At 38.8% G+C, this 25,110-nt stretch overlaps 1 protein-coding gene across 2 annotated transcripts in view; it reads left to right on the plus strand.

The window, feature by feature from the left end:
- The window catches only part of AGPAT5 (1-acylglycerol-3-phosphate O-acyltransferase 5), a gene marked incomplete at its 5' end in the record, with an annotated part of 58,522 nt that extends 33,655 nt beyond the window's left edge, over nt 1-24,867 (plus strand). For both annotated transcript variants that reach the window (XM_080342278.1, XM_080342279.1), the window contains 3 exons: nt 5,464-5,625; nt 20,503-20,626; nt 22,329-24,867. In XM_080342278.1, the coding sequence (XP_080198404.1) occupies nt 5,464-5,625; nt 20,503-20,626; nt 22,329-22,554 (512 nt within the window). In that variant the 3' untranslated portion in view covers nt 22,555-24,867. The remainder of the gene's footprint in view (nt 1-5,463; nt 5,626-20,502; nt 20,627-22,328) is intronic.
- Between the last annotated feature and the right edge of the window lie 243 nt (nt 24,868-25,110).

Consider the following 25,110-nt stretch of genomic DNA (forward strand, 5'->3'; position numbering starts at 1 on the left):
ATAAGCGCTGCTGACAGAGTATCAGATGAAGACAAGTGTCAGGTTTTCTCATTTCTGTCAGAGGCAAATGAAAGCCGCACTTCCAAGCTGATGGGGATATGTGCCGTGTAGATGGATTTGAATCCAATACACCTAGTTGATCACTCCTGATATAAGGTTGGTGGCTGTGTGAGGTGATTCCAGCAATTGCTCCCAGGATGGACTCTCTCTGTGTTTCAGTGTGATTGGTGACTCGTGTTTCTAATGGGACATCTTGTATGATTTTCATATAGAAATTAAATATTTCTTCCTCTACTCTTTCGAAGATCTAAGAAGGTGACAGCATGTGTTTTGTCCTGAGCTTTTGCCTTCCAGCTTCCAATATTTAAGCACATAGTCAGTATTCTTAGCTAGGAGTTTGCTTTAGTTTTCCATTGTATGGAGGAGTCAGCTAACATGATTCATGTCTTCAAAATCTGATGTAATTATTCAGTTGACCTACCTGTGCAGTGATTCTTCCACTAGTCAGTGGAATTGAGTTTCTGAGTCTGTGAAATTATAATATGTAGGTGGCACTCATGTTTTCATAGCGATTCAACTCTAATCTTGTCATAATGTTAAAAGTGGTAATTTTTATTATATGTACTTATTTCAAACTGTAAATCTTTTAAGGCTGGGTCTTTTTAATGGTGCTGGACTATAGAAAAGAATTTCTATAAAGCCCACAAAATATGTTGCTGTTTTCTGGTACCAGCTTCTGGTATAAAATTTTTTCCCTTTGTACGTTCACAAAATATATATGTATAGATTTCTGATAATTTTCTAGTAGTTAGACCTCTATAATGCTCCAAACAACCATACATTTTTTAGGTTTAGTAGAATATTGATTTTATCCAAATGTTAAGAAATGACATGTTAAAAAATGGAAAATAAATAGGAGTAATCCAAAGCCCTCCTACTTCTAATGTTACTAACTAAGAACTCAAAGAGAAAGGGGTAGGAAGCTTGTTAAATTTAACTTGCCTTGCTTTTGCTGAGTGAAGACGAAACAATCTTCCCTGGTGAAAGGCGCTTAGGGAATTTTGTATTAGTGTTTGATTTCTAACAAAGGTCATTTAATCAAGCAAACATTTCAGGTATTCATTTATTATCTCCCCTTGTTTTTATGCAAAAAAGTTGAAAATATAAATGTTTCGTAATACTAAGTTTATCTTGACTAGTATAGTGCTTTCTGCTGTTTGTACATGCAGAATATGCTTATCTCAAAATTGCTTTTACAGGTCATGTAAAAGAGTTATTTCAACTGAGATAATCAAAAATGTTTCCTTTCTAGATCTTGGCATTGGGTTTAGCTTGTGTTTTAAAGCAATCTAAAGTATTTAGTATCCATAAATGTTATTTGGAATGGTCTCTAAAAAAAGAGCTTTTGTTGATATTTTTTCCTCATACTTTCATGTAAGCAAGCTTGATGTAGAAGTGCACAGTGATATGTGGAACAGAGAATATAATTTTTAAGAAGAGTGGGCAGCGGACCTTGAGCAGTATTTGAGAGGGGTAGCATCAGGATGAAGAACAGATATCTGTTATTAAAAAATTATCCTTAGGAAATTAAGTTTAGGAAAGCAAGAAACTACCTGGTATTTATGTGGATACCAATCACAGAAGAAAGTGTCCCAAAGTGTGCTGTCTCCTCTGTTTTGCTGTGGGCTGGTCATGTTATTTTTGAGGAGATTAGTCATGTTTCTTGTGCTTAAGTGCATGGTAACAGAAAACACTTTTTTCAAAAGCTTGCAATTTTTTTAATACTATCATCAGCTGAGTCCTATGTATGTAAAATGATGGAATACTAGCATACAGGTGGATGAGCTCTCCCACCACAGCTGATTTTGTAAGTCTGACTCTGGACTCTGGTTCCACTAAATAAGGCTTCCAGCACTGGGGATGCTCCAGAAGGCTGGTGGGAGCTCAGTGTTGGGTGAGTACTCAGGACACCCCAGGTAGCTGCAGAGCTTTCAGTCTAGTGTCACTCCTGCACACATAAAAAGGAAAATAAAGGAAAGAAAGATCTAATTGGTGTTGAAATCAATTAATTGATTTTTTTTTTTTGACCCTTCCATTTTTTTTTTATTTATTACTGTAAAGTAATGTGGTCTTAAATTCTGACAGCTGCTTTCAGTGAGCACATGACTTTTGTTGATGAAATGTGGTAATGCTAATCTAATATGCATAGGGTATTCTTAATTTAGAGCTAGTTTTTAATTGTTTTCATTTTAAAATGTACACATGTCGGGAGTACAGATATGACTAATGGAGTCCAAGTCTGAAAATGTAGGTGGTCTGCCTGCACCAAACAGCTCTGTGATTTTTTTTGGCCTGGATGAAGAGAAGAGGAAGTACAACTCTGTCTTCTACATAGAGTTGTACTCAGCTATTATATATGTAACTTTACCCTGAGAGATTAGATAAGTAATGTTTGTTTTGGCAGGTTTTGTTCTTTTGTATTTAGATGAAAAATTCAGTTCTATAGATGTTGATGATTTGAGCCTCTGTACTTACCAAACTAAAACCTTACTTGATTTTGTTCAGTTTTCTTCCAGACTTTTTGAAGTTTTTCTGCATCTTACTATAGTTTAGTAAACATGTGATATTTGAAGTACTATTGCTCACCATATTTCTTCAGATTTTCACATTATTTTCTTTTTTTTAAAGTCTGTTTATCACTTAAAAGTTAGCTAATATAGAAGAGCAAAGCTGTAGTGTTTTAAGGTAGAGTATTACATTATTAGACATGTAGTTCATTTTCTTTGGCATTTGAAGTAAAATCTCATGACCTCAAATACTTTCACAGAGAGTCCTAACTTAGTATTGCACAACATTAAAAACAGTTTAAGCACAGTGTGTTTTGTGAATTGGATGCAGACAGCTTGCCAAGGTAACTATACTGTAACTACTTGAGTTTAAATTCTGTTATGTTGATTTTAGCAAAGATCATAAAGCAATTGCAAGAATGTGTGGTTAATATTTTTATAAAACAGATTATTTAAAATGATGTGCTGAACTTTTTTTGCTGCATGATTGTCATGCACTAGAGTGTTTCTGAATAACGGATTATGGACTTTATTGATTTTTAATTAGATGCATACTCATTTTTCACTTAAGCCTTCAAGAATTCACTGGTGGCATGTAGAATAAGAGGGGCTTATTCTGCTTTTGAGCTTCACGAGTTGTCACCATCACCAAAACTGGTGGTGGATTCAAAAAGCTCAGTACTGAATAAATTTGGATACTGAAATAAACTTGTGTAGAGTATTCAGTTCTCGCTGAAGCGCATTTTCCCTTTTTCTTCCTCACAGTAATAGTTTGGTGAAGGAGAAGATGAGTTTGGGCAAGAAAGGAATGGCAGTGGTTTTTAGAATATGTTTGGGAATTTGGATCAACAGGACTTGCACTGAGCGGAATGTCCAAACTAATATCATTACTGACACAGCACTAGAATATTCAGTGCTTCATTTACAGAGTAAACATTTGGAAACATAACATAACTAGCTGTTTGATGTAACAGTTCACAAGCTAAGAAAACACTACCACTGTGTTATGCTTCAAAATATTTTCATGATCCGTATAACATTTTGCATAGACAGTTATCACCATTGCCAGTAAAGCTTAGAACAATGACTTCAGAAGGAGTTCTAGTAAATAACCTTTTTATCTCTGTGTTCAAACAAGGAGATTCTTAGCAAATATTAGGAAATCAAAATGATGATTGATACTGAAGTTTTTTAATACAAGAATATTAAGGCAGTTTAGAAACTGGAATTATCTTGCAGTGTTCAGTAGATATTTTCATAATTTTAGATTAAAGTGTGCTTTGCCCAACAAGGGAGTGAAGTTCAGTATGAAATCAGGACATAATAAAATACCTTTTGACTTGATTTTGCAAACAGAAAGGTATCAAAAGCAATACCACAGTACTTTGGTTTAGAAAAAATTCCACTTCATCTCTCAGAAACCAATGCCACCAATGGATGGTTCTTTAAAAATGGACTGCAGAGCAAGCCAATGAAAAATAAGTCTAGAAAGGAATAATTGCAATTTTATTCCAAGACTTCTCTTTATGAAAAGTATAGATCTTAGAGCAAAATAGTGAATGTTTTTGTATAATATGCACTTTTATTTTTTTTCCAGAATCACTTTTGACTGAGTGTGAAATAGATGTGTTTGGTGTTTTGTTTGTTTGTTTGTTTTCTCATTTTGAAGGTCATTGTATATTAAAATTCTGGAAATTGAATACTTTCGAGCCCAGTGTATTTGTATGTGCTTAAGTATTCTCTAGGTGGAAATGGTCAGCTGAAGCAAAGGTGGATTTGAAATGCTGTTGTTAAGACTCATGAAGTGCTGGTAAACCTGACATTCTTGTGTCCTTGACGTACCAATCTGTGTGTGTGGCCTAGATGGTTAAGGACAACAGTTGATTTTTGTGATTGTGGATTTGTTAGTAGCCAAGTCAATTGTAATAGGTTGTTTGCAGTGAAACAGAGAAGGTTTCTTCCTTGCTGTCAGTTCTCAATGCTGTATTATCCCCCTCCCTGCTTGGTTCTCTGCTGGGGTGGCGAGTTGAATGAGCTGGTGGGAGGGGGCTGCCAGAGCTACACAAAGTGAGTACAGGAACCAGCACGCAGAAGAAAGCAGTGAGGGAAATGACTGCGAGGATTAAGCGGGATGTCCAGTTTTCTGTAGCAGCGAGTCAGTGCAGTGGGCTGAAGCTGTCCTGAGTCTGTTTTTCCCTGTCCTCCCCTAAACTGAGGACCCTCAGAGTGACCATATCTAATATCCCAGAATGTACAATTAAGAAAAAGGAAGAAAATTCAGTGAAAGCTAGACTATATAGTGAAAAAAAAAAAAAAAATCTGAAAGCATCATGTTTAAGCATGTGCAGTTTAATATAACCACTGTTCTGTTACCATGGGGCAGTATTAGGATTCAGTATGTTGACAAAACTGGTTTGTCCTTTAAAAGTAAAATTCCAGATAAGCATTAGGTGTGCTTAGAATTATCTGTGCTCATGCCTTGCCTACCAAATCTGTTTCTGAGGCAGAATTTCAGGTGGCAGTGTCCTGCGCATTTAGTATTTCTGAGTTAATTTGTTCTTTTTTTCTTTTACCTCAGTTGGACAAACGTAATCATTAAAGAGAAGTGCTGTTTCATTGCTTATAAGCTACATTAAAACCATCATTTTTCTAGAGCAGGAGCTTTAAAAAGGATTCTTCTTGAGCAGCCTTTTTGTCGATAATATCCTTTAAGATTTCTGTTTCATCTTCTACATATTCTCAGTAGAGCATTCTCCACTGAGAACTGAGATTAAAAATAAACCTTTTGTGATTTTGAGTGAGGGTGCTGGAGTTCCCTGGCATGGTGTTTATTTTGTGAATCTAGTCCAGTTTACTTCCAAACACTGTAATTTATTTGTTTTCTTTTCTGCTGTAGGACTTGCTGTATTAAAACACGTACTGACACCACGTGTGAAGGCAACTCATGTAGCCATTGACACAATGAAAGACTATCTGGATGCAGTGTATGATGTGACTGTAGCTTATGAAGGTACTGTAGACCACAAAGGGCAAAGAAAACTGGCACCATCTATGACAGGTGAGTTGATGTATATTAGGCATGCTACAGCCAGATACTTGTTAATATACGGAACCAACTTGAGGTGCTTCGTCATGCTCTGAAGATGATCTCCACAGTGCATCAGCCGTCTTACCACATGTTGGTAGGGCATTGTTCATCTGTGATGGCTCTGCAATAGTTACCTGTGACATTCCTGCCCTCACTTTCCCTTTCCTTTTCCATGGAGAGAACATTTCTGTAGTCAAATTCTGCATACTAGTGCTCTTTGCAGTTAAAATGGACCTGAGGCCATGTGCAACAGGTCCCATTTACGTTCATGTTTCTTCTAGCACTGGGATTTGGTATCATTTTAAATTCTTTCTTTGTGCTGTGCTACATACATGTATGAGTGATGCAATTGCTGAAATGTGTGTATTTTAATTGTAAATGTGTAGTAGTAGTGCAAATGGCTGCACATAACCAGTAACCTTACAAACCCTTAACAGCATTTTATGCAAGCAGGCTTTACTTGCTGTAGCGTTTTAAGCCATCTACAGCACTTTAAGAGAATGGGCTAAATTTGTTGCATGTTCTCAAGTAATCTAACCAGAAAATAAGCTCTGAGGTTTCTGTTGGGGAAAATTCTGGGGAAGAGAACTTCAGGGTTTGCTGGATTTTGGTTGTGCTTGGTGGTGAATTTTTTCTTTTAAGTAATTAATTTACCCACACCGTCAATGGAGGGCCATACAGCATCTTTCTTTCCAGCTGTAGTTGATGTTACTCAGCCATATCTCTGCACAACTGTGTTGCTAGTTGACTCAAAGTGTTATATTTGACTTTTTTATGCTACCAACACCAAGGGGAAAGAAAAGCCACAGTAGTTCCACAGAGTGGTTCAAACTTTTGGCCAAGGGATTGGTGGCCGAGGGACCTGCAGCTCCACACCTGGCCCAGTGTCACTGTGGCACTGGGACTTGTTCCTTCTGCTGTTAAAAATAGTTCATAGTGAGGCTGTTCCAATGTTGATTCGTTATTAGATGTAACTCCTTGTGGTGGTGTAAAGTTCACATCAACTCCTTGCAGGTACTAGTTGCTTAGAAGTTCTGGAAATGTCTATTTTTACATTTTCACCCTATTTAAAATTCTTCTGTATAGGTGAGCAACAAAACTCTGTATTAACACTGTATGAACTCATCACTTGTGTTGTACTGTAAGGTCTCAGGTTGATTTTATTTTACATACATTTTGTTCCCAACAGGCATTTTTTGTAGCTAAATATCAAAAGCACTTTTTATCATTTAACTTTTTTATTTATAATTTCATTTTGAACTTGATTTTGCAGAATTTTATGACTTTAAGTTTTGGGGTTTTTTTTAATACCTTAAGACCTTCCTGCAGACTCCCTTGAAGACTGGCAGCCGCCCTCTTGTCCTGCCATCCAACCCTTTGTGAGACCCTCTTCCAAACAAATAGGATTGTTTCTCCTTCCCTGCAGCATATCTTGTTTCGTGACTTGATTATTAAGCAGTTTCAACTATTCTCATGCTGGACTTCTCGCTGCCTTATGGTTAATTAAACTATTAAAATGTCATTGCCTAATGATAAAATGGCAAATGTTCAAATTCCTTACAAGACCTCTTCACCTATTGAACCTTACGGTTTACATGAAGCATGATATAATTATGGAAAGGGCTGAACAAACTGAATTTCCCGGTTGACTGTTTCTCGTGTCCAGTGTCAAGCGTTAATTAGATGGTTTGGGGTGGCTACTCCACACCCAGCCTTTTGGAGACCCAACAGCAGGCAGTCGGGGTGCACCTTTCAGCCACCCTTATTGTTGGGGCTGGGGTAATTTCTGTCCCAGCCTTGCTTAAAAATAAAGGCACTAACACAGGCTGAAGTGCAGCCAACCAGTTTTTAACCATTACAGAGCAGATAAATGAAATACCATCCAGGGTATTCCATGCTATTGCGGCAGTAGCATGTATTCCGTAAAATACAAATTATGTAGATTAAGGACACTTTATAAATTACAGTGTAGAACATAATCGTCATTCTTTTAGCCCCTTCAGACACAAAGTGGAAGAAAAACAATTTCTGTCCTAAGAGGTCAGGATCATTTTACCATTTGTTATGTAGAAGCCCAACAACTGGTCTGTTCACAAATATAACAAGAACTGAATTATGCATTGTTATGCATTTGAGAAATTTTTTTAGCATTATTGCTCTTTTACAGTACTAAGTTACAAAATGCCATTTTCTTTTGTGCATTTCATATGAACATATCATATTTGTGTCAGTGCTGAATGAGAATTTTGCTTCTCATTCTCATCGGAACGAAGTGGCAGTGCAATCCTGGTAATTTTTAAAAGATAAGGTTGACATGTCTTTTTTACTCTAGCGACTCTGATTTAAATTTATTGCATGGAAAACAAACTTCTGATAAACACAACTTTACTTGAGAACTGTATTTCCCATAGTAGACATTTCCCATGTGAATGAAATCTGAATTCCACACAGATATGTGTTTCATGAAATGCATTTTACTTTCAATTCTATAAATCTCAATTTCTCAGATGAGCCTGTGCCACTTTGGGAAAAACCCATACTTACCAGGGATATGGTCAGCTCTTGGCTGCTGTCTCCAGTAGTAAACAGAGCAGATTAAAAGGACCATTTTAGTGACTGTGAGTAGTACTACCACCCTTTATCTGAGAAAATGTGTTAGTAAACTGTGAACAGGGAAAAAAAATCTGAAGAAAAATGAATTGCATTTTAAATTTTGTAATATGGAACTCTTAGTGTAAATAGCCTTTCTCAGCAAAACTGGAATTCTTTTCAAGTCCAGCAAGCTTAAATATTATTATGCTGACTTGCTCATCAGGATTAAATGAAAACATAGTATACTAGCAACTGGAAAATAGACATTCGCCATTCTTTCTGGATTGCTGCTTTGAGAAGAACAGTGAATGCCAGGCACACCTGGCAGTAACAGGAGTGTAAACCAGTCCAAAGTAAGATTTATAGATGGGGACTAAGATTAGATTAGCTTTAAACAGGGATGTTGCTTTCTGCTGTTACTTCACATCCAGTTGTGACCAATGAATACAATTATTTTCCTGCTTTTTATTCTTTATTCATTCATTTTCATTCCAACAAGACTGGATCTTGGTACCTTTCCAGTGAAAGCTTGTCCTGCACATGGCAGCTTTTCCAAAGAACAGCAATTTCCCACAGATTTCTCTCCTCTCCCTACTGAAGATGTTTTGTCCAGATCATTAATGACACAACACGATGGTCCTGCTTAGGCAGGACCATGCTGCTAGACAGTGTTTATTTGTGGTCATTAGAATCAGATGCAAATAATCATATGGGTGCTGTGGTACAGCTGAAGTGCATCTCGGGTACTAAATTCTAGAAGAGCTATTTAGGGGAGGAGTGGGAGATATTATTGTGCTGGATTTATTGATATTGTTTTGTAATACTGTCATTAAGTAAAATGTAGAAATAAGCTTGGGAAGAAAGAAAACTTAGTTTTCCCCCTTCTGAATAGATGTCCTAAGTGTTCACATCCAGCTTTGCTTGGTGTTAAGGGGCAGGTCTCGTGGGACATGGGAACTGTTGTCTTTCTTGCACCTGAAAGAGCATTATGTACACATCTACATTTTTACTATTCTGCCTGAAGGCTTTAAAATAACCAGATGGTATTTATCTGCCCATTGTAGATGAAAGATTGTGTGAAATAGCAGCATGTGACAATGATAAACACTGAATAAAAATAGCAAGTACATGTAGACTCTGTCTTAAAGAAGTCAGAGGAATTCCTGAGAATTATTGACTCTGCTATGTATCAATTCCAGAACAAACACTTTGAAAGCATGTGTATGTGTACATTTCTGAAAATCAGTACATCATTTGATTGGTATAATTTGAGGAGGTCAGACTGGCCTAACTTCCCGGAGGGAAATTACACTTTTCCAAATGTTTGTACTTTTGTTAGGACCCAGTTAGGAAGTAAAGTACAGGACCACAGAAAATGAACTGGAGCAGTAGAAGCCAGTCTTTGTCTGGACTATGCCCCAAATTTAGTCACATCCATTGTCTTTCAAGGTCCAAAGAATGATACCAAGCGCGTGGTTATAGATATGTTGAAAGAATTAAACTAAATTAATAAACTGATAAACAGTAACAGGAATGTAAACCAGTCCAAAGAAAGATTTATAGTGATGAAATTACTAATAATCTGCTCAGATCTCTGCTAGCTGTCATGTTCTTGTTGAAAGAAAATTGAAAAGCAAATGGCAATTGCTTTAGGGCAAACAAAGGATGAAGAGTAGAACTGAGACTGAACATCAGTATTGGTGAAATATGTAAAAGTGTGGGATGGCTTTTTAACACGTAAAGACAATCTCACATCAAGACCTTGTAATTCTGCATCTGTTCAAGCAAAATTTAAGTAACTACCTTGCATACTTCAAAACATAAATTTTTCCATTGAAATATTTGGAGGAATTTTGATAACAACACAAGTTGGCTATCATACATTTTTTTTCTTTAAAGAAAAACCCTGGGTTTATTGTATGTAAAGTATTAAAATACAACTTCTTTAACACAGTTTCACCAAATACCACAAAGTAAGTATAATATCATTCAGTTTTAAACTGAATGCATTTTTACTTGTCCTCCTTAGGACTAGATCTGTCATTTTAGAACCCCTGTAATTTCCTATTAAAAGTAGTAAACATGAAAGCCTAACTCTTAATTCTTGGATGTTTTATTTGAAATGACACTTTGAACACAGGTTTGCACATGTGCATTGGTATTCTTCAGATAAGGATGGTCTAGGTAAACACAAAGTATTTTCATACTGTAACAACTAAGCAATGTACTTCGGCTCAAAAATAACATTTCACTGAAGAGCAGCATCAGTTTTTGGGAATGTATTCAGGTCTTGCCGTAATTCTCCGTAGGAGTCTGAAAAGCAGCAAAAATGAAGGGCAGTCTGAGCATGAATAGCACCTCTGTTTCTTTACCAGTCTCAAAACAAGGACATAAAGGTGACTGTGTCTGGAGTCCCTGTGGCCCAGTTTCTTGTCTCCAACAAGAACCAGACTTTCATGGCTAAGGAGAAGTGTAGGAATAAGGCCAGGGTAAATGATTTTTCCTGTTCCCAAATCACAAACACCTGTGTCTGTGTGTGAATAACCACCCTCACCAGAGGTAGTAACCCCTTCATCGCCCTTTCAGGCCCTGAGCGTGTGTTCCTCTGACTGCGAACTAGGGCCTTGCAACTCTCTGTTACTCTCGAGCAGCTCCTACTCAAGGTGGGTATCCATAACTCCCCTTGGGAACACGTGATCAGAAAGCACACAGTCATCACAAAACCTCTTTTGGATTTTGAAAGTATTTACACTGGAGATTCATAAAATTACCCTGCACCTTGGGCCTCATGCACATGTGAGAGAAAGCACTCAGCTCCCCAGGCAGCATTTATGCACAACAGCTCAGGGAACTCCTGATCTTTATGCGAAAGTGTATCTAAACCCTGAGGATAACAAAAACAACTTTAATTTCTTCACACTGTCAGGTTTGGCAAGAAATATATTGCTGCTTTGAGTGCCTGTGTTTATTTTTGCTTTTTTTTTGTGCATGAGAGTCTTTTTCTTCGACTCCGTTTGTGGTACTGTTCTCTGTTTATCAAAACACCCTGGCTGAAGGAAAGGCAAAAACATCAATACTAGCAGTACTGGCATAGTTCCTAACAGATCCTGTTTATTTGCTAGAGAGAGCATTGTTTTGAACTGCTCCAATCTTTGTATCTTTTCTTGCCTTTTGTTTTTTCCAGTGGCATAGTTCAACTTTTTTTTCCCCGCTTCTGAAACTTTACAAAAATTTCAAGGAAGACACAAATACCTGCTAAATTTGCTCTCTTTGAGTTACCAGCAGCATGATACCCGTTAGATGTAATCCACAGACCTAATCCGATCCAGGTTCTGTTGCTGGCAGCCTATTATCAAAACTGTTGCTGCTTTTGTAGGAAACCTCCTGCTAACTTGGCCAACATACAACATTCACAGATTGTTGCAGAGCAGTACAAAGGCCAGAGTGCCTCTGGAATAACATATTAAAGCCACTCGAAGGCAGTTTCAGTGAACTGTAATGTGGAAAGTACTGTGGGTCTTCATCAAATACCATCTTGTTTCAGCAAGACAGCTTATGGTGACACTCTGCTGTTCTCCAGTGCTGATACCAGTGTAGAAAACTATATGTACCATTTTCTAATAATAGCTTTAAAAGATTCTTTAGATCTGAGCATCTTTATAAAGGTAAACAAATGTGATTATTTACCCTTGGATTTGCAGGATTTGTTGATCTATAGTTCTTACCTGCCATCTTCAGGATTTTTTTTTAAGCTGTCATATCCCTGTCTCTGCTTCCCTTATCCAAATGGAAAATTCGGCTTTTTAAATGGCTCCTCGTTTGTAATGCAGGTGCTTTTCCTTCTTAAACATTTTAGTTGGCCTTTTCTGTGGCCTTCTCTGAGTCTACTACATCCTCCTTCAGATACAGAGACCAGAACTGCACATGATATTTAAAATGTGGATTCACAATCTTTTTATGTATCTGCAAAGTGACTCACTTTGCCCTGTTCTCAGTGTCCTTGCTGATGCTGACCAGTATTTGGGTGCATTTGGGGCGGCTGCTGCCCAGTTGAGAGGATGGTTTTGGAGGAGGGTCAACAATTCCCAAATTGTAACCACCAATTCCAAGTATCATGTAATCAGGGTTTTGGGTTTTTTTTTTCCCCCATGTTTGTTTACGCTGAAGCTCAGCTGCTGCATTTTCACCCTGTTTGCTCAGCTTTGAGGTCCTTTTGGAGTTCAGCCAGTGTTTGCATACCCAAAAGAGCTTAGGCTCTTCTGAAAAAGATGTGAAAAACTGGAGGGTTCACTGTTTGCTCCCCTCTTCAGCTTATCAGTCATGACACAAAATAAAACCAGGCCTGGTGTAGATCCCTGGAGGATCTCAGTTGCTGGGTATTTTCCATCCTGAGAAGTGACTGTTAAGTCCTTCCGCTCCTCTAAGCAGCTTTCAGTCTATAAAACATCTTTTCCTCTAATCTCATGGCAGCTTAATTTCTTTAATAGCCTTCAGTGTGGAACCTTGTCAGAGGCTTTATGAAAATTCAAATATATCATGTCCAGTGAATCCCCTTTATCCGCCTGCTCCTTGACACTGTTGTAGAAATCCAACAAATTGGTGATACAGGATTTTCCTTTACAGAATCCACACCAGCTCTTTTCCAACAGACTGTGATTATCTTTGTGCTTAGTGATCTTATAGACCCTGCTATCTTACCCAGGGATGTAAGGCTCTTTGGTTCGTATTTCCCAGCATCATCTCTAAAGCCCTCATTTGTAGAAGGGAAACTCCCCTTTTTTTCTGGCGCAATGGCTGTTTGTGATGATAGGTTACACATCTTTGTTTTTAAATTCCACATTTGAGAGCTTTTGGATGAGTGCCGTCTGGTTTTGGTGACTTCCTGACATCAAACTTGTTTATTTAGTCTAATACTTTCTGTCTGTTTACTTATTGATCTAGTTCCTTCGAGTAATCTGATAAAAGAATGCAGTGGTTGTAGGAATCAAACATTTTCGGCAAGGAAGAATAATGCAAACAAGTATTTGAGTCTCTCTTGCATGGGCTTATACGTTACTATGAGTGCTGCCCTTCACGCTTTTGTCATCTAGCAGTCCCACCAATGCCATAGCTGGTTTACAGCTTTTGATATATTAAAAAAAAAGTTAAAATTGTTAGAGCACCCTTTGCATTTTTCAAGTTCCTTTTTAGTCTTCTTAATTTTATGTTTACGTTTGGCTTGAGTGGTTTTGTGGCTTTTCCTTATTTGGATGAGCTTTCCATTCCTCAAAGAGGAGAAGGTCGGCATATAGTGGTAGCCTCCTTAATTTTCCCATTAAACCACACAGGTGGGCGTCTTTTGCATTGTTACACGTTTTTTACATGGGTTTCTAATACAAGTGTTTCTGGATTTTGGTATTTAGGAGTTTAACAGCCTCTAGACTTGCCTCTATTTGGGCTCTTTCTTTTAGGGTGTTTTGACCCTTTGCCTTTTTTTTCCCCATTACATAGTTCCTTTAATAGGGCATTTGTGTGCTTTAGACTCTTCATCTATAATGCTCAAATTAATTGTGTTGTGGTTGATGAGCACTTCTCACTAACACTGTGCACCACTCCAGACCACATCAGGAATGGCATCTTTTCTTGCAGGTTCTGCAACTAGTTGTTCCAGGAAACAATCTTTATTTCTCCTCTCTATATTTTGTTTCCCTGTACACCTCATCCTGACAGAAGTATCGATGCAGTTCAATAAAGGTAGCTGGAATCTCACGATCTCGCTACTGGTCCTGAACTTGCAGCTCTCTGTCTAGATTCGCTATTATATTACTATTATAAAACTTATCAGGAAATAATTTAATGTGGATATCTAATATATGTTTTATCAGAGCTTGGAATTTTCATCCACAAGATTTTCATGGTGCTTCTCTTTCCTTATTATATAAAGCTATTATACTTTATGTAGTCCTTCATGCATACTACCATTCCCTGACCGGTACATCCTATTCTATCATTCCTGTAAATCTGATAGCATGGTAATGTTGCACACTCCTCTGGGTCACTGGGATAGCTGCCTTGCAGGGGTAATCTCTTGCTGCCAGTAATTCTTTTTCTTCTCACTTCATGTTCAGGCTTCTCACAGTGGTGCAGAGGCACTTTTGAGTTTTGCTCTCACATTGAAGTTTAGCTACATCCACCTCACATGTTATGTCATGTCAGCCTGAAGGGGTTGCTTTTCCTGACCTCTCACTTTCCCCAACTGCTAGTTGAAACACTGCCCAAGACCTTTTCAGTTTTCATAGCCAGCACCTTAATAATGATTCAGGCGCAACCCATTTCTCTTCTCTCAGAAAAGTCCCCCAGCTCCTCAAGTGCTCACTCCCCCTGCTGTGTCCCTCCTGGACGCACAGAGGCTCAGGTCTCTGTGTGCATTACGGGCCTCGCATGGGGGATTGGCAGTACTTCTGAGTGCTGTTCCTCACATCTTAGGCTCGTCTCCTGGCTGCCATCTTCAACCCAACCTGCAAAACATCCCCTCCGCGCTTACCTACACCAGCAGTACCAGCAGGTACCAGTGCTGCCCGCTCCTCTGCTGCTCCCCAGGTTTACCCCTCTGAAAAACCTTTGCTGTCCCCCGGATGTTTGCTTTCCCATTGAGTGCCGCTTTGCTGTACCACTGCTTTATTTTGTTAGAGCAAGCTGTGAAATAGTTTCCTGTCAGCTCAACTTGAGGTGATGGAAAGCGTGAAGCTGAGAAACAACCCAGCACTGAAATTTATGTTTGTTTTACCAATTGGTTGTTAATTTGGTGTGCAAAATAAATGAAATTGGAGAGATGGGATTTCCTTCATTGAGGTGGAGATAATGTATGAACGACTTTGGTAGCTGAACACTTAAGTCCAAGCTAAGGGAAGTTTTAAAAGTGAAGAAAGTATCTACAGATCAAAGAGGAATGTCTTTGCTATTGTAGTTTGACTGTAAAATATACGCACTATAAAAAGCAATGTTCTGTTACTGAGGAGATAACTGTTACACGTTTTTAAATCCTAGTTACTCAGAATAAATATACATTATTCAGATTTCAGTTTCCTATAGCATCACTTTAAAATCAGGAAAGGACTGGGGACTCTTTAAGTGAACATGACTGTGTCAGGCTTCAGTTTGTCCTTTCTTAATTTTGAAGGACTTTCTCTATAATTACATTGCAGTAGAAGAGCTGATGTAGGAGGTTGAAATCTGAGCTACTTTATTGCTGTCATATTTAAAGTGCATATAAAAATAGACTTCATTAGTAATTGAAAACTGGAATATCTGTTTAAGGTTAACACCACTGTCACAACTTTCTTAAGGGGCAAGGGAAGTAATTTGGAGTGGTGGAATGAACTTCTGTGGTAGCATTAAGGGCAAGGTGGTCTGAAGCCATTTGTCTGTCCCTTCTCAGTTACAGGCATCTTTATGCTTTGGAGCTTCTCTCCTTCCCTCACTTTCCCTGGGAATGCTGATAATTCAAAACAGAATGAATTGACTTTTGAAGGTGAGGAGTTGAAAACTAGTAAAATTTTGTGGAAGCTCCACTAAGCAAAACACCCTCCCAGAATTTTCGTTTGCAATTAAAAAGACCTGTGGATTCGATTCCTTTCCTTGGAGGCTGTTGCCTTATTAATCCTAATTCTCTACTGAATCCCTCAGTCCTGTGTCAGTGTGAATCCTGTCCCACAGGCGGAGGGCCACAGTGTCACAGTTTAAGAACAAAAATGCTCAATCCACCTTGTTATTTTCAAATCTTTCCTTCTGCTGTGGTTGGTCACTAGAATCATTATAAACATTCTGCACTTCTATCTGTTACATAGCCAGATAGAAAGTCTTATTAGGAAACTACCTCCCATGTGAAAGTCAGTCCACTTGCCTCCCACACAAGTTGTTAGTGTTCATTTAACCCAAATCATACTCTGCTCCTGATTGACCAACACTGTCCCCAATATGATGTTTGATTATAATGCATGATTTGCACTTACATTTTGTGTTTTGAATGCAAGTTCAGGCCTGCTTGTTCCTGCTGTTAATTATAAAAAATTCTGCCAAGTTTGGGGATCTGAAAAGCTTGTCAGATGTTGGCCCTAAGGGCTAGTGTCCCTGAAGTTGGATGTAATTTGCACATAATAAATTGCTTCAATAAGATTTGGTTTCTTAGCTTAATCACTTAAGTCTTTGGGGAGTTAAGCTAATGTGAAATTCAGGGTCATGGGACCACCACAAACCTTTAGAGGTTGTGGTGATAAAATCCAGCTGTTCCTTCTCAAAAACAACATCTTGATATATTGTTCTTATCCACTGGTGTTCTTATGTGATTGCAGTGACATTGTGCATCTAAAAAAAAAAAAAAATAAGGGTTAGTTGTGTTAAACTCTGACATGAATTGGATAATTAAAGACTGGTCACATTCCCTGACTGGACTGCATGCATTACAACGTCCTCTACAGATGTCCTGGATGCCCAGGCTTTGGATGTCGTGGCCTTGACTCAGTGGGTGGGAATTGTGACTCTCTCTGGAGAGGCACCTGCAGTTGCAGATCACACATCCTTTGGTGAGGCTGAAGCTGCAGGGGCGGGTAAAGCTGTGCAGAAGGGCACTGAGATTTACAACGTTGGGAAGTAAGGCTGAAATTTTAGGATCTTCAGACAGGGGCACTCAGTTCCATCTGGTTGAAGAAGACCAGCATAGGAAGTGCTAAGAATCAACTTGCATTGAAACTTGGGTGCAAGGTAGAAAACCAGAAGCAATGTGTAGATCTTCGTGGAGGGATTTTTTCTTTCTAAGCAGATTTGTAGAGTAGCTACATTTCAACTTTGGGGGGGGAAGGTGTTTCTTTTGAAACACTTTTATGTCTTGTTTTGTTACATAGAGCTTATTATTGGTAATGTAGTCTGTTGCTCTCTTTAAGTGATCAAATATCAATATTTTTAAAAGCAGCATGAAAGTTTAAAAATACGATATAGCTATTAATTTTGTCATATAACTTTGAATTGTGGTCTTTTTATAATATTCCTTAATAAATCAGATTATAAATAAATCAGAAAAGACTTGATTGTTCCTATCTAGAACAACCTATGTGCTATGAAACAAAAGAAACATACACTATACAATGCACAGAATGTTTGAAATATATTTTAACACTGTTTCTTCAGCCATAACTGAATATGCATAGCATAGATGCTTTTTATAGGAGTCCAATACAAAAAGGACCGTATCATCTGGCTTCCAGGCATTTGTTTTCTAGATACAGTTTTGCGTATTTTTAGAATGTTCCACTTAGTAGGTAATGCCACTCAAAAAGAGGATTTGTACATCAGTGAACATTATAAGCGTTTAAGACATGGATAATACGTCTGTCATTTTAAAATATTAATAGTATGCTTTTAGGTGGTCATCTAGTGAATGACCTTCATATAGTGCCCTGGATAACACTCTCAGAGAAACAGATCTGGAAAATCTTTCCTTGTGATTAAAAGCAAGAGGTAAAAACTGCTTTCCAACCCATGAGCACTGATTCTTCATGGTTAGTAAAAAATGTTGCACATAAACCTGAAGACAGTATCTATACCTACCATCAGTCTGGACCTCCAGGTACTTAACTATCCTGCCATCTCATAGCTGTAACTAGGAGGTGGTTTTGCCCGAAACTTTTTAGCAACAGTTGTGTTTGCTACTCCGTGGCTTGGAGGTAGCCTTGTTTCCGTTTAGAGCCCTGTACTGAGTTTGCATGGCAAGGTTTTGGTAGTGAGTGGGGTACAGGGGTCGCTTCTGGGCGAAGCTGCTGGAAACTTCCCCCATGTCTGATAGAGCCAGTGCCAGCTGGGTCCAAGATGGAACCAAGGCCAAGCCCATCAGTGACAGTCGTAGCACCTCTGGGATAACATAGTTAAGAAGGGTGAAAACTGCAGCACAAGAGTAGCCAAAGAGAGGACTAAGAAAATGTGAGAGAAACAACTCTGCAGACACCAAGGTCAGTGCAGAGGGGGGGCAGGAGCTGCTCCAGGTGCTGATGCAGAGATTCCCCTGCATGGTGCAGCCCATGGTGAGGCTGGCTGTCCCCCTGCAGCCCATGGAGGTCCATGGTGGAGCAGAGATCCACCTGCACCCATGGAGGAACTCAAGCAGGAGCAGGTGGTTGCCCAAAGGAGGCCGTGACTCTGTGGGAACCCCCTGCTGGAGCAGGGTCCTGGCAGGACCTGTGGTCCTGGTGAGAGAGGAGCCCAGGCTGGAGCAGGTTTGCTGGCAGGACTTGTGACCCCATGGGGGACCCAGGCTGGAGCAGTGTGTTCATGAGGGACTGCAGCCTGTGAAAAGGATCCACGCTGCAGCAGTTTGTGAAGATCTGCAGCCCATTGAAAGGATTCACATTGGAGAAGTTGATGGAGAAGTGCCTCCTGTGGGATGGACCCCACACTGGAGCAGGGGAAGAGTGTGAGGAGTCCTCCTCTGAGGAGGAAGGAGCAACAGAGACAATGTGATGAACTGACCTCAACCCCCATTCACTGTTGCTCTGTGCTGCTCAGGGGAGGAGGCAGAGAAAATTGGGAGTAAAATTGAGCCCAGGAAGAAGGGAGAGGTGGGGGAAGGGGGTTTTAAGATTTAGTTTTTATTTCTTATTACCTTACAGTGATTTAATTGATAATAAATTAAAATAATTTCCCCAAGTCAAGTCTGATGTGTTCGTGATGGTACTTGGTGAGTGATCTCTCCCTGTCCCTATCTCAACCTATGAGCCTTTCGTTACATTTTCTCTCCCCTGTCCAGCTGAGTGACAGGGTGGCTTTGGTGGGCACCTGGTGTCCAGCCAAGGTCAACCCACCACAAGCCCTCAGCTGTCTCTTCAGCTGATGGTGTGTGGGCCATGTTGCTCCCTTTACGCTATGCTGTGGTTCAGTGAAGGGCTGTCTCTGCCTGAGGACTAGACAGAACTACACATAGCACCTACACATTTCTGCATCAAAATGCTATAAGACTTTACTGATCTCTTTAACTCTTCTCCTTTCTTCTCCCTCTACACATTTACATGAACAGGCTTTTAAAATTCTTTATGGCAATTTCTATTATATGATAAGGATTGCTTTTACAGTGAAGTCCTTAAAAATAAATAATCCAGAAAAGAAGAAAAACAAATAGGGGGATATTGGCTTGGGGAGACAATAATAAAAAATGTACATGTAGTGACAATTACTTTGAACAGTCATTCCTCAAGATACCCCTAATATTTGTAGGTCAAAGTCTTCTGTACGTCTGCACTCCTGTTCAAAAAATGTCAACAACCTAAAGGGACCACCCAGTCTGTGCTACATTTGTTGCCCATCTGTATTATAGGAAGACACTTCTGGTCCCTTTTCAAAATATAAGATTGTCCAAATTCCCAAAGACTTCCATCCTGACATCATGCCTCACTTTGCACAAGGATTCTATGATTACTGTGATACCCCTTGCTCTGATAAATGCAAGTGATTACTAATATACAAATACTGGTGGGGTTTCCGTCACATGTGCAGTATTTTTGCCACTTGTTAGTTGTAAGAAATCCCACAAGTCTATTTGAGTAATGGAGCTTTGTTAATAATTGGCTTAGTGCTTGCTTGCTAAATTTTTCTAGGACAAATCAAGGAAACGGGAGAGGAGAATTGCAGTAGGACTGTCTTGAGATTTGTAAGGCTGTATGACAGAGACAAAATGAAGGGATACAAAATGGAAAACAGCATTTTGTCCTAAGTCTTTTGCCCTACTATTCTTTTTAACTATAGGTTATTACTTAAACTGAAGCCCACTTCCTCCTAGAAATGATTTGGGAAATCCAGTCATTGTGATTTTGTCATCCGACAGAATTTAGGTTTTAATAGCGACAAGGAAAGAGGATCGCTAACTTTAATCAAAACTGCAGGCTGGATAACTTTACAACATCGAAGTTATTCCATCCCATGCTACAGAATGAGTAGAGTACTGCTGAGGCACAAATGTATATGTTTTCAAGCTTAGCATTTGCCATTAGCAGGGTGCATTTTAGGACAACTTTTCAATGCTGCGCATGATAATGGGCCACCATTTCAAAAGTGTGTAAGCCAGATGGCTTCTAAGTTCAGTGAAGTGCTCAGGAGAGAGGGGGGCTTTTGAAAACTGAAGTTAAGCTTCCAAGGCACTTACAACTATGAGGTCAGGCTTTCGGCATATTTTAGATTAATAAATGCCCTGCAGTGTTTCTGTAACTTGGTCCTGTTATTTTGCTCTGTTTTTAGAGTTTCTTTCCAAGGAATGCCCAAGAGTCCATATTTTCATTGATCGAATTGAACTGAAGGACATTCCAGAAGAACAGATGTATATGAGAAGGTGGCTTCACGAACGTTTTGAAATAAAAGATAAGTGAGTATCAACATGCAGAACTTTCCGTTTCAGGAAGCTTTCTTCCTTCTACTATATTAACAGATATACCCATGATTTCTCTGTTACCGGCAGCATGAGCTGTAGGGCACTCTGAAGAGAGGTGGTGTTGGTACTCCTGTGCATATTTTGTGTAATACCCTTGTAGTTAAAACTTTAGGGATTCCTGGGTTTTAGACTGTCCTTAGACTGAAGAGCTGTGAATCCATGCTTCAGGCAAGACTCATATTCATCTGAATAGTTTTGATTTATCTTCTTGAAGCTGAGTCATGCGCAGCCAGGCGTATAAGATGCCCAAGGTAGGCAAATAAGGAAAGGAAGTTTGATTCCAGCCTCATAATTAGCGTTAGAGTTAGAAAGGGGCACGTATTAATCTAAGATTTTCTGCCAGAATTGTTTATGCATCTTCTGTCAGACAGCAACTGGATAAAAATGCAAGTAACCCACCTTCACTGGGGGAATTAAGTGAAATGGAAGTTTCATCTGTCTTTGAACTGTGGCAGAACGGAAGTGCCTGGCTCCCTCCAGCATCTCCAAATAGGGAGATGCTCACTGTTGGTGAACACATGCAGTAGATCCTGGGGGACCTTCTCGTGCTCTGGAAGGACTTTGTGCCTAAATAGGGGATTCAAGTGTTGTTTGAGAGACGATGGTTTAATTTGCCACGTCTGAAGTCCAGCTTAGGGGAGCTGAATCAGTTTGCTTCATAAATCCTTGAATCCCTTGTGTGAGATAGAAATTTTCTCGGTTCTTCAGGTATGTTCTGCTTTAAAATTGTTCTGTCAGTCTCATGCTCAATGGACGTAAAAAACTGATTAATTTGTCCTGTGATCTTTGAATCCACATAGAAGTTAATATGACTGTCTGCAAATATGACACTATTACTAAAGTGTCTTAGAAGGTATGGGTCACTAAGTACTTTTCTTCACTTTTGAGAGGAAAAAAGTCTGAATTTCATTTTGTAGACAAGGAACTGATACATAAAATAAAAGCCTGTCCCTTAAATAGTCTTCTGGTGAAGACCGGCAAAACTGAACCCTGACCATCTATGTCTCGTTGTAGACTTGTGTTGACTGGAACATCTTTGCTGGGACCAAAGCAGTCTGTCAGGCGAATTTAGACATACTTAAAACTGCAGAATTTTCCAATCTCTTTTTTACAGGTTTTCAAAAATAGGAGGAAAAAAGTTACTGCTAAACCAGTGGTGTGGCATTTTGCTCTTGCATATTTTGCTTCCAAAATATTTAGTGTCTCATGAGCCCTCGTTATGTATTAGTTTATTTTATGAAGATACATTTCCCCCACTCTTTGATGTTCAACAATTAACTGTGTGCTGTTTTGTCCTATGATATTGCCCAGTGCTCTGGGCTTATCTGCTGAATGCTGAATGAGTAGGATTCTTTTCAACATTTATATTCGATGTTAATATTGGTCCCTAAGGAAAATCTGCTTTTATTCCTTACAAGGGTTCAGGTTGAGTACTCTGACATGCAATGTTACTTTGAATGCAACATATTCTGAAGGTATACTGATTGTTTAAACTTGTTACAGATGAGCTGCTACATATTGTGAAATCATTTGTTAAATAATGTGTGAATAGAAGCAGTTATTGGATGAAAGTAAGTTGCTTAAAACTTCTTACGCCAATACATGACTTTGACCATCTCCTTTTGTCTGCTCGTAGGTTACTAATAGAGTTTTATGATGCAAAGGATTCTAAAAGAAGAAATAAGTTTCCTGGAAAAAGTGTTCATTCCAAACTAAGCCTCAAGAAAAGTTTGCCATCTTTGCTGTTTTTAGGTGGCCTAACTGCTAGTATGCTTCTGACAGAATCTGGAAGGAAACTTTATGTAAAAACATGGATATATGGGACTTTACTTGGCTGCCTGTGGGTTAGTATTAAACCATAAGCAGATGTTAGTCTCCAGTCAGTGCAGTGTGCAGTCTTTTCTGGCACATTGCACCAAACTTTTTCCTGAGTTTATAGTAAAAAGTGTAAAAAAAGCCTTATTGATCGAACATTGGAAATATTAGAATTTGTGACTTAAGCCTCTGTGCGGTTGGTCTGGGGAAAATAAATGTAGATTTTCACATTTGCTACTGACTTTTGCTGGAATAATGACAGATAAACCGAGTCATATGATAAATTGCTTTCCCCTTGAACTAACATCCATCTCTGTCTGCAGATTTGATGAAGTTATGCATAAGGGTGTCTTAAGTGGACCTGTGAATGTATTTACAGAGATTAATTTAGGTATATATTTATTCTTCTGATGTTCATGTTGAATTTTCATTACGCCGGTGCATTGCAGCAGCTCATTTGTATCTATCCCAGCTGTATCACAACTAAAATAAAAACTTCCTTTTTTTTTTTTTTTTTCTTTTATTCTTACTTTGCGGTTTTAGGTAAATACTGTGTTCTTTAAAAGGGACTGTGTAAGCTGGCAAATCATGAGATAGTACCTGAAGCAGAATAAAATATTCCTGAGAACTTCTCTTCAGGGGGAAGAAGCTCTGTTTATCTAGTACATGGTTTTTTTATTATATTGCAGTATTAGCTGATTATTTTACAGATGCAACACATTAAATTTTACTGAGCAAAGAGCTTATTTTGCGCACCCTGTATTTGTGCATAAAAGGAGCGTATGCAATGTAATGAAATGTTAAATTTTTGTTTCTGGCCTAACCAGACTGTAGCCTACCTTGTGTCTGCCTTGTCCCTGGCGCCTCCAGAGTTTCAGCTGAGCTCACAGACCTTTCATGTGTCCGTGCCATAAGCAGCTGTGAATGCTCAGAAGTTTCCTGTTACCTCACGATTTTCTGGAAGCAAACTCTGTCGTTTGGGTAATGCACAGAATTACTGTAACTTCGGGAGCATAAGGGTATGGTAACGAGGAACCTTCAGATGTTCCTGCTAGATCCGAAGCCTGTGCCTTTTCCTGCTAGTCTCATTTAGCCTGGTGTTTCGTCATCTGGCGGTCGTCTCCATGCTGTCACGTCACACTAGATTCTCAAACTATTCTTGGCGATGCAAACTCCAGTTGGATTAAGTTACAGGGTTGATGTACACGATTTTCACAATAGTCTAGTAGTAAAAGAAATGCGTATCCTGTGAGTATTTCACCTGCTTAAAAATACACTTCAAAAAAGCAAAATCAACAAACCCTTGCTACCAGAAAGTCTGCATTTCCCACGGCTGGTATTTTTGTTGGGGAAACACCATTTCCTGGTAGCAAGGGAATAGTCTCAGTGCACAGCGATGGACTAGGAAAGAGGACGTACTTTCTCTTCTTCCATTAGGGAGTTGGACTCCTTGTATCAAAATGAAAGAACTAGAGAATATTTTTGTATCCCACTTGCAGGCTTTAAATGTGCATCTCTTTTTAGCTTCCGTGCAATTTGTCTTGCGTTAGAGTCCAACGAGTTAAATGTCTCTGAAAAGAATAACTTAGTTTTTCAGATTCCACCATTGCCAGTTAATTAAAGATACTGCTTTTACTGTGTGGTTGGGTTTTTTTTACAGAATTTTATAGCATAATTACAGTTCCATCTTAAAATCATGAGGTACAATTTTCAGTTTGCAGTTCTGTGTCCTTCCATAATGGATTTTGTCACTGGAGTTATTTATATCAGTGATTGATTCAGGATATGTTGATGAACTTTTTAAAAACAATGACTGGGAACAGTGTTGAAAAACAGTATTGTTATGAGGCTATGAAACCAGAAAAAAAAGCCATTTTATGTAACAGCCAAATGTGTTCACATGTAGTTCTTCCTATTCTCGGCTGACCGTTCCCAGTGGGTATAACCAGAAAGCCGTGTTCCTACGTTAGTGTGATTTTTCAATCATGGAATGAAATTTTACTCTGAGATGACTACATTTCTTTGTAACAGCTCAGAATAACATTTAATTATACATGATAAATAAATGCAAACTGCTTAATTCATTTGTAGAGAAGTAACTGCTATTTTGGAGAGCCTAACTACCATGAAATATTGGATCTCTCTTGCTGTTTAAGAACCAGGAATATAATTGATGCAGTGCAGCAACCAACCAGGATGTTTATTTTGAACCTTATTCTCTATCTTAATTTTTTTTTCTTGCAATTAATTTATAAAGATTTGAAACTGTAATTTGCTGATGTATTTGGTGTTGGGAGTATCACATGCTATTTCTAAATATGCACTGATATTAACTTGAAATATTTCTTCATTAAAATAAGAGCCAATGCTCATTCAACTTTTCTGTCCTGTCTACTTGTTCAATTTTTTTCTCCGCTTTTATGTCAGTAACTTGCTTAACAGCGACTGCTTACAAAAAGATTACGAGTGTAGTTTTAAGTTCTTGATAAAAGGATTTATGTGAGAAGCCATCAATGAAAGAAAACAACTTGTCTTTTTCTGTGCAGCTGAAATGTGTTAGAATCAATCTGTGCGTGTTCCCATGCAACACACCAGCGGGTCGG

The sequence above is a fragment of the Nesoenas mayeri genome (assembly GCF_963082525.1).
Source record: "Nesoenas mayeri genome assembly, chromosome: 3".
NCBI classification, from domain to species: Eukaryota; Metazoa; Chordata; class Aves; order Columbiformes; family Columbidae; genus Nesoenas; species Nesoenas mayeri.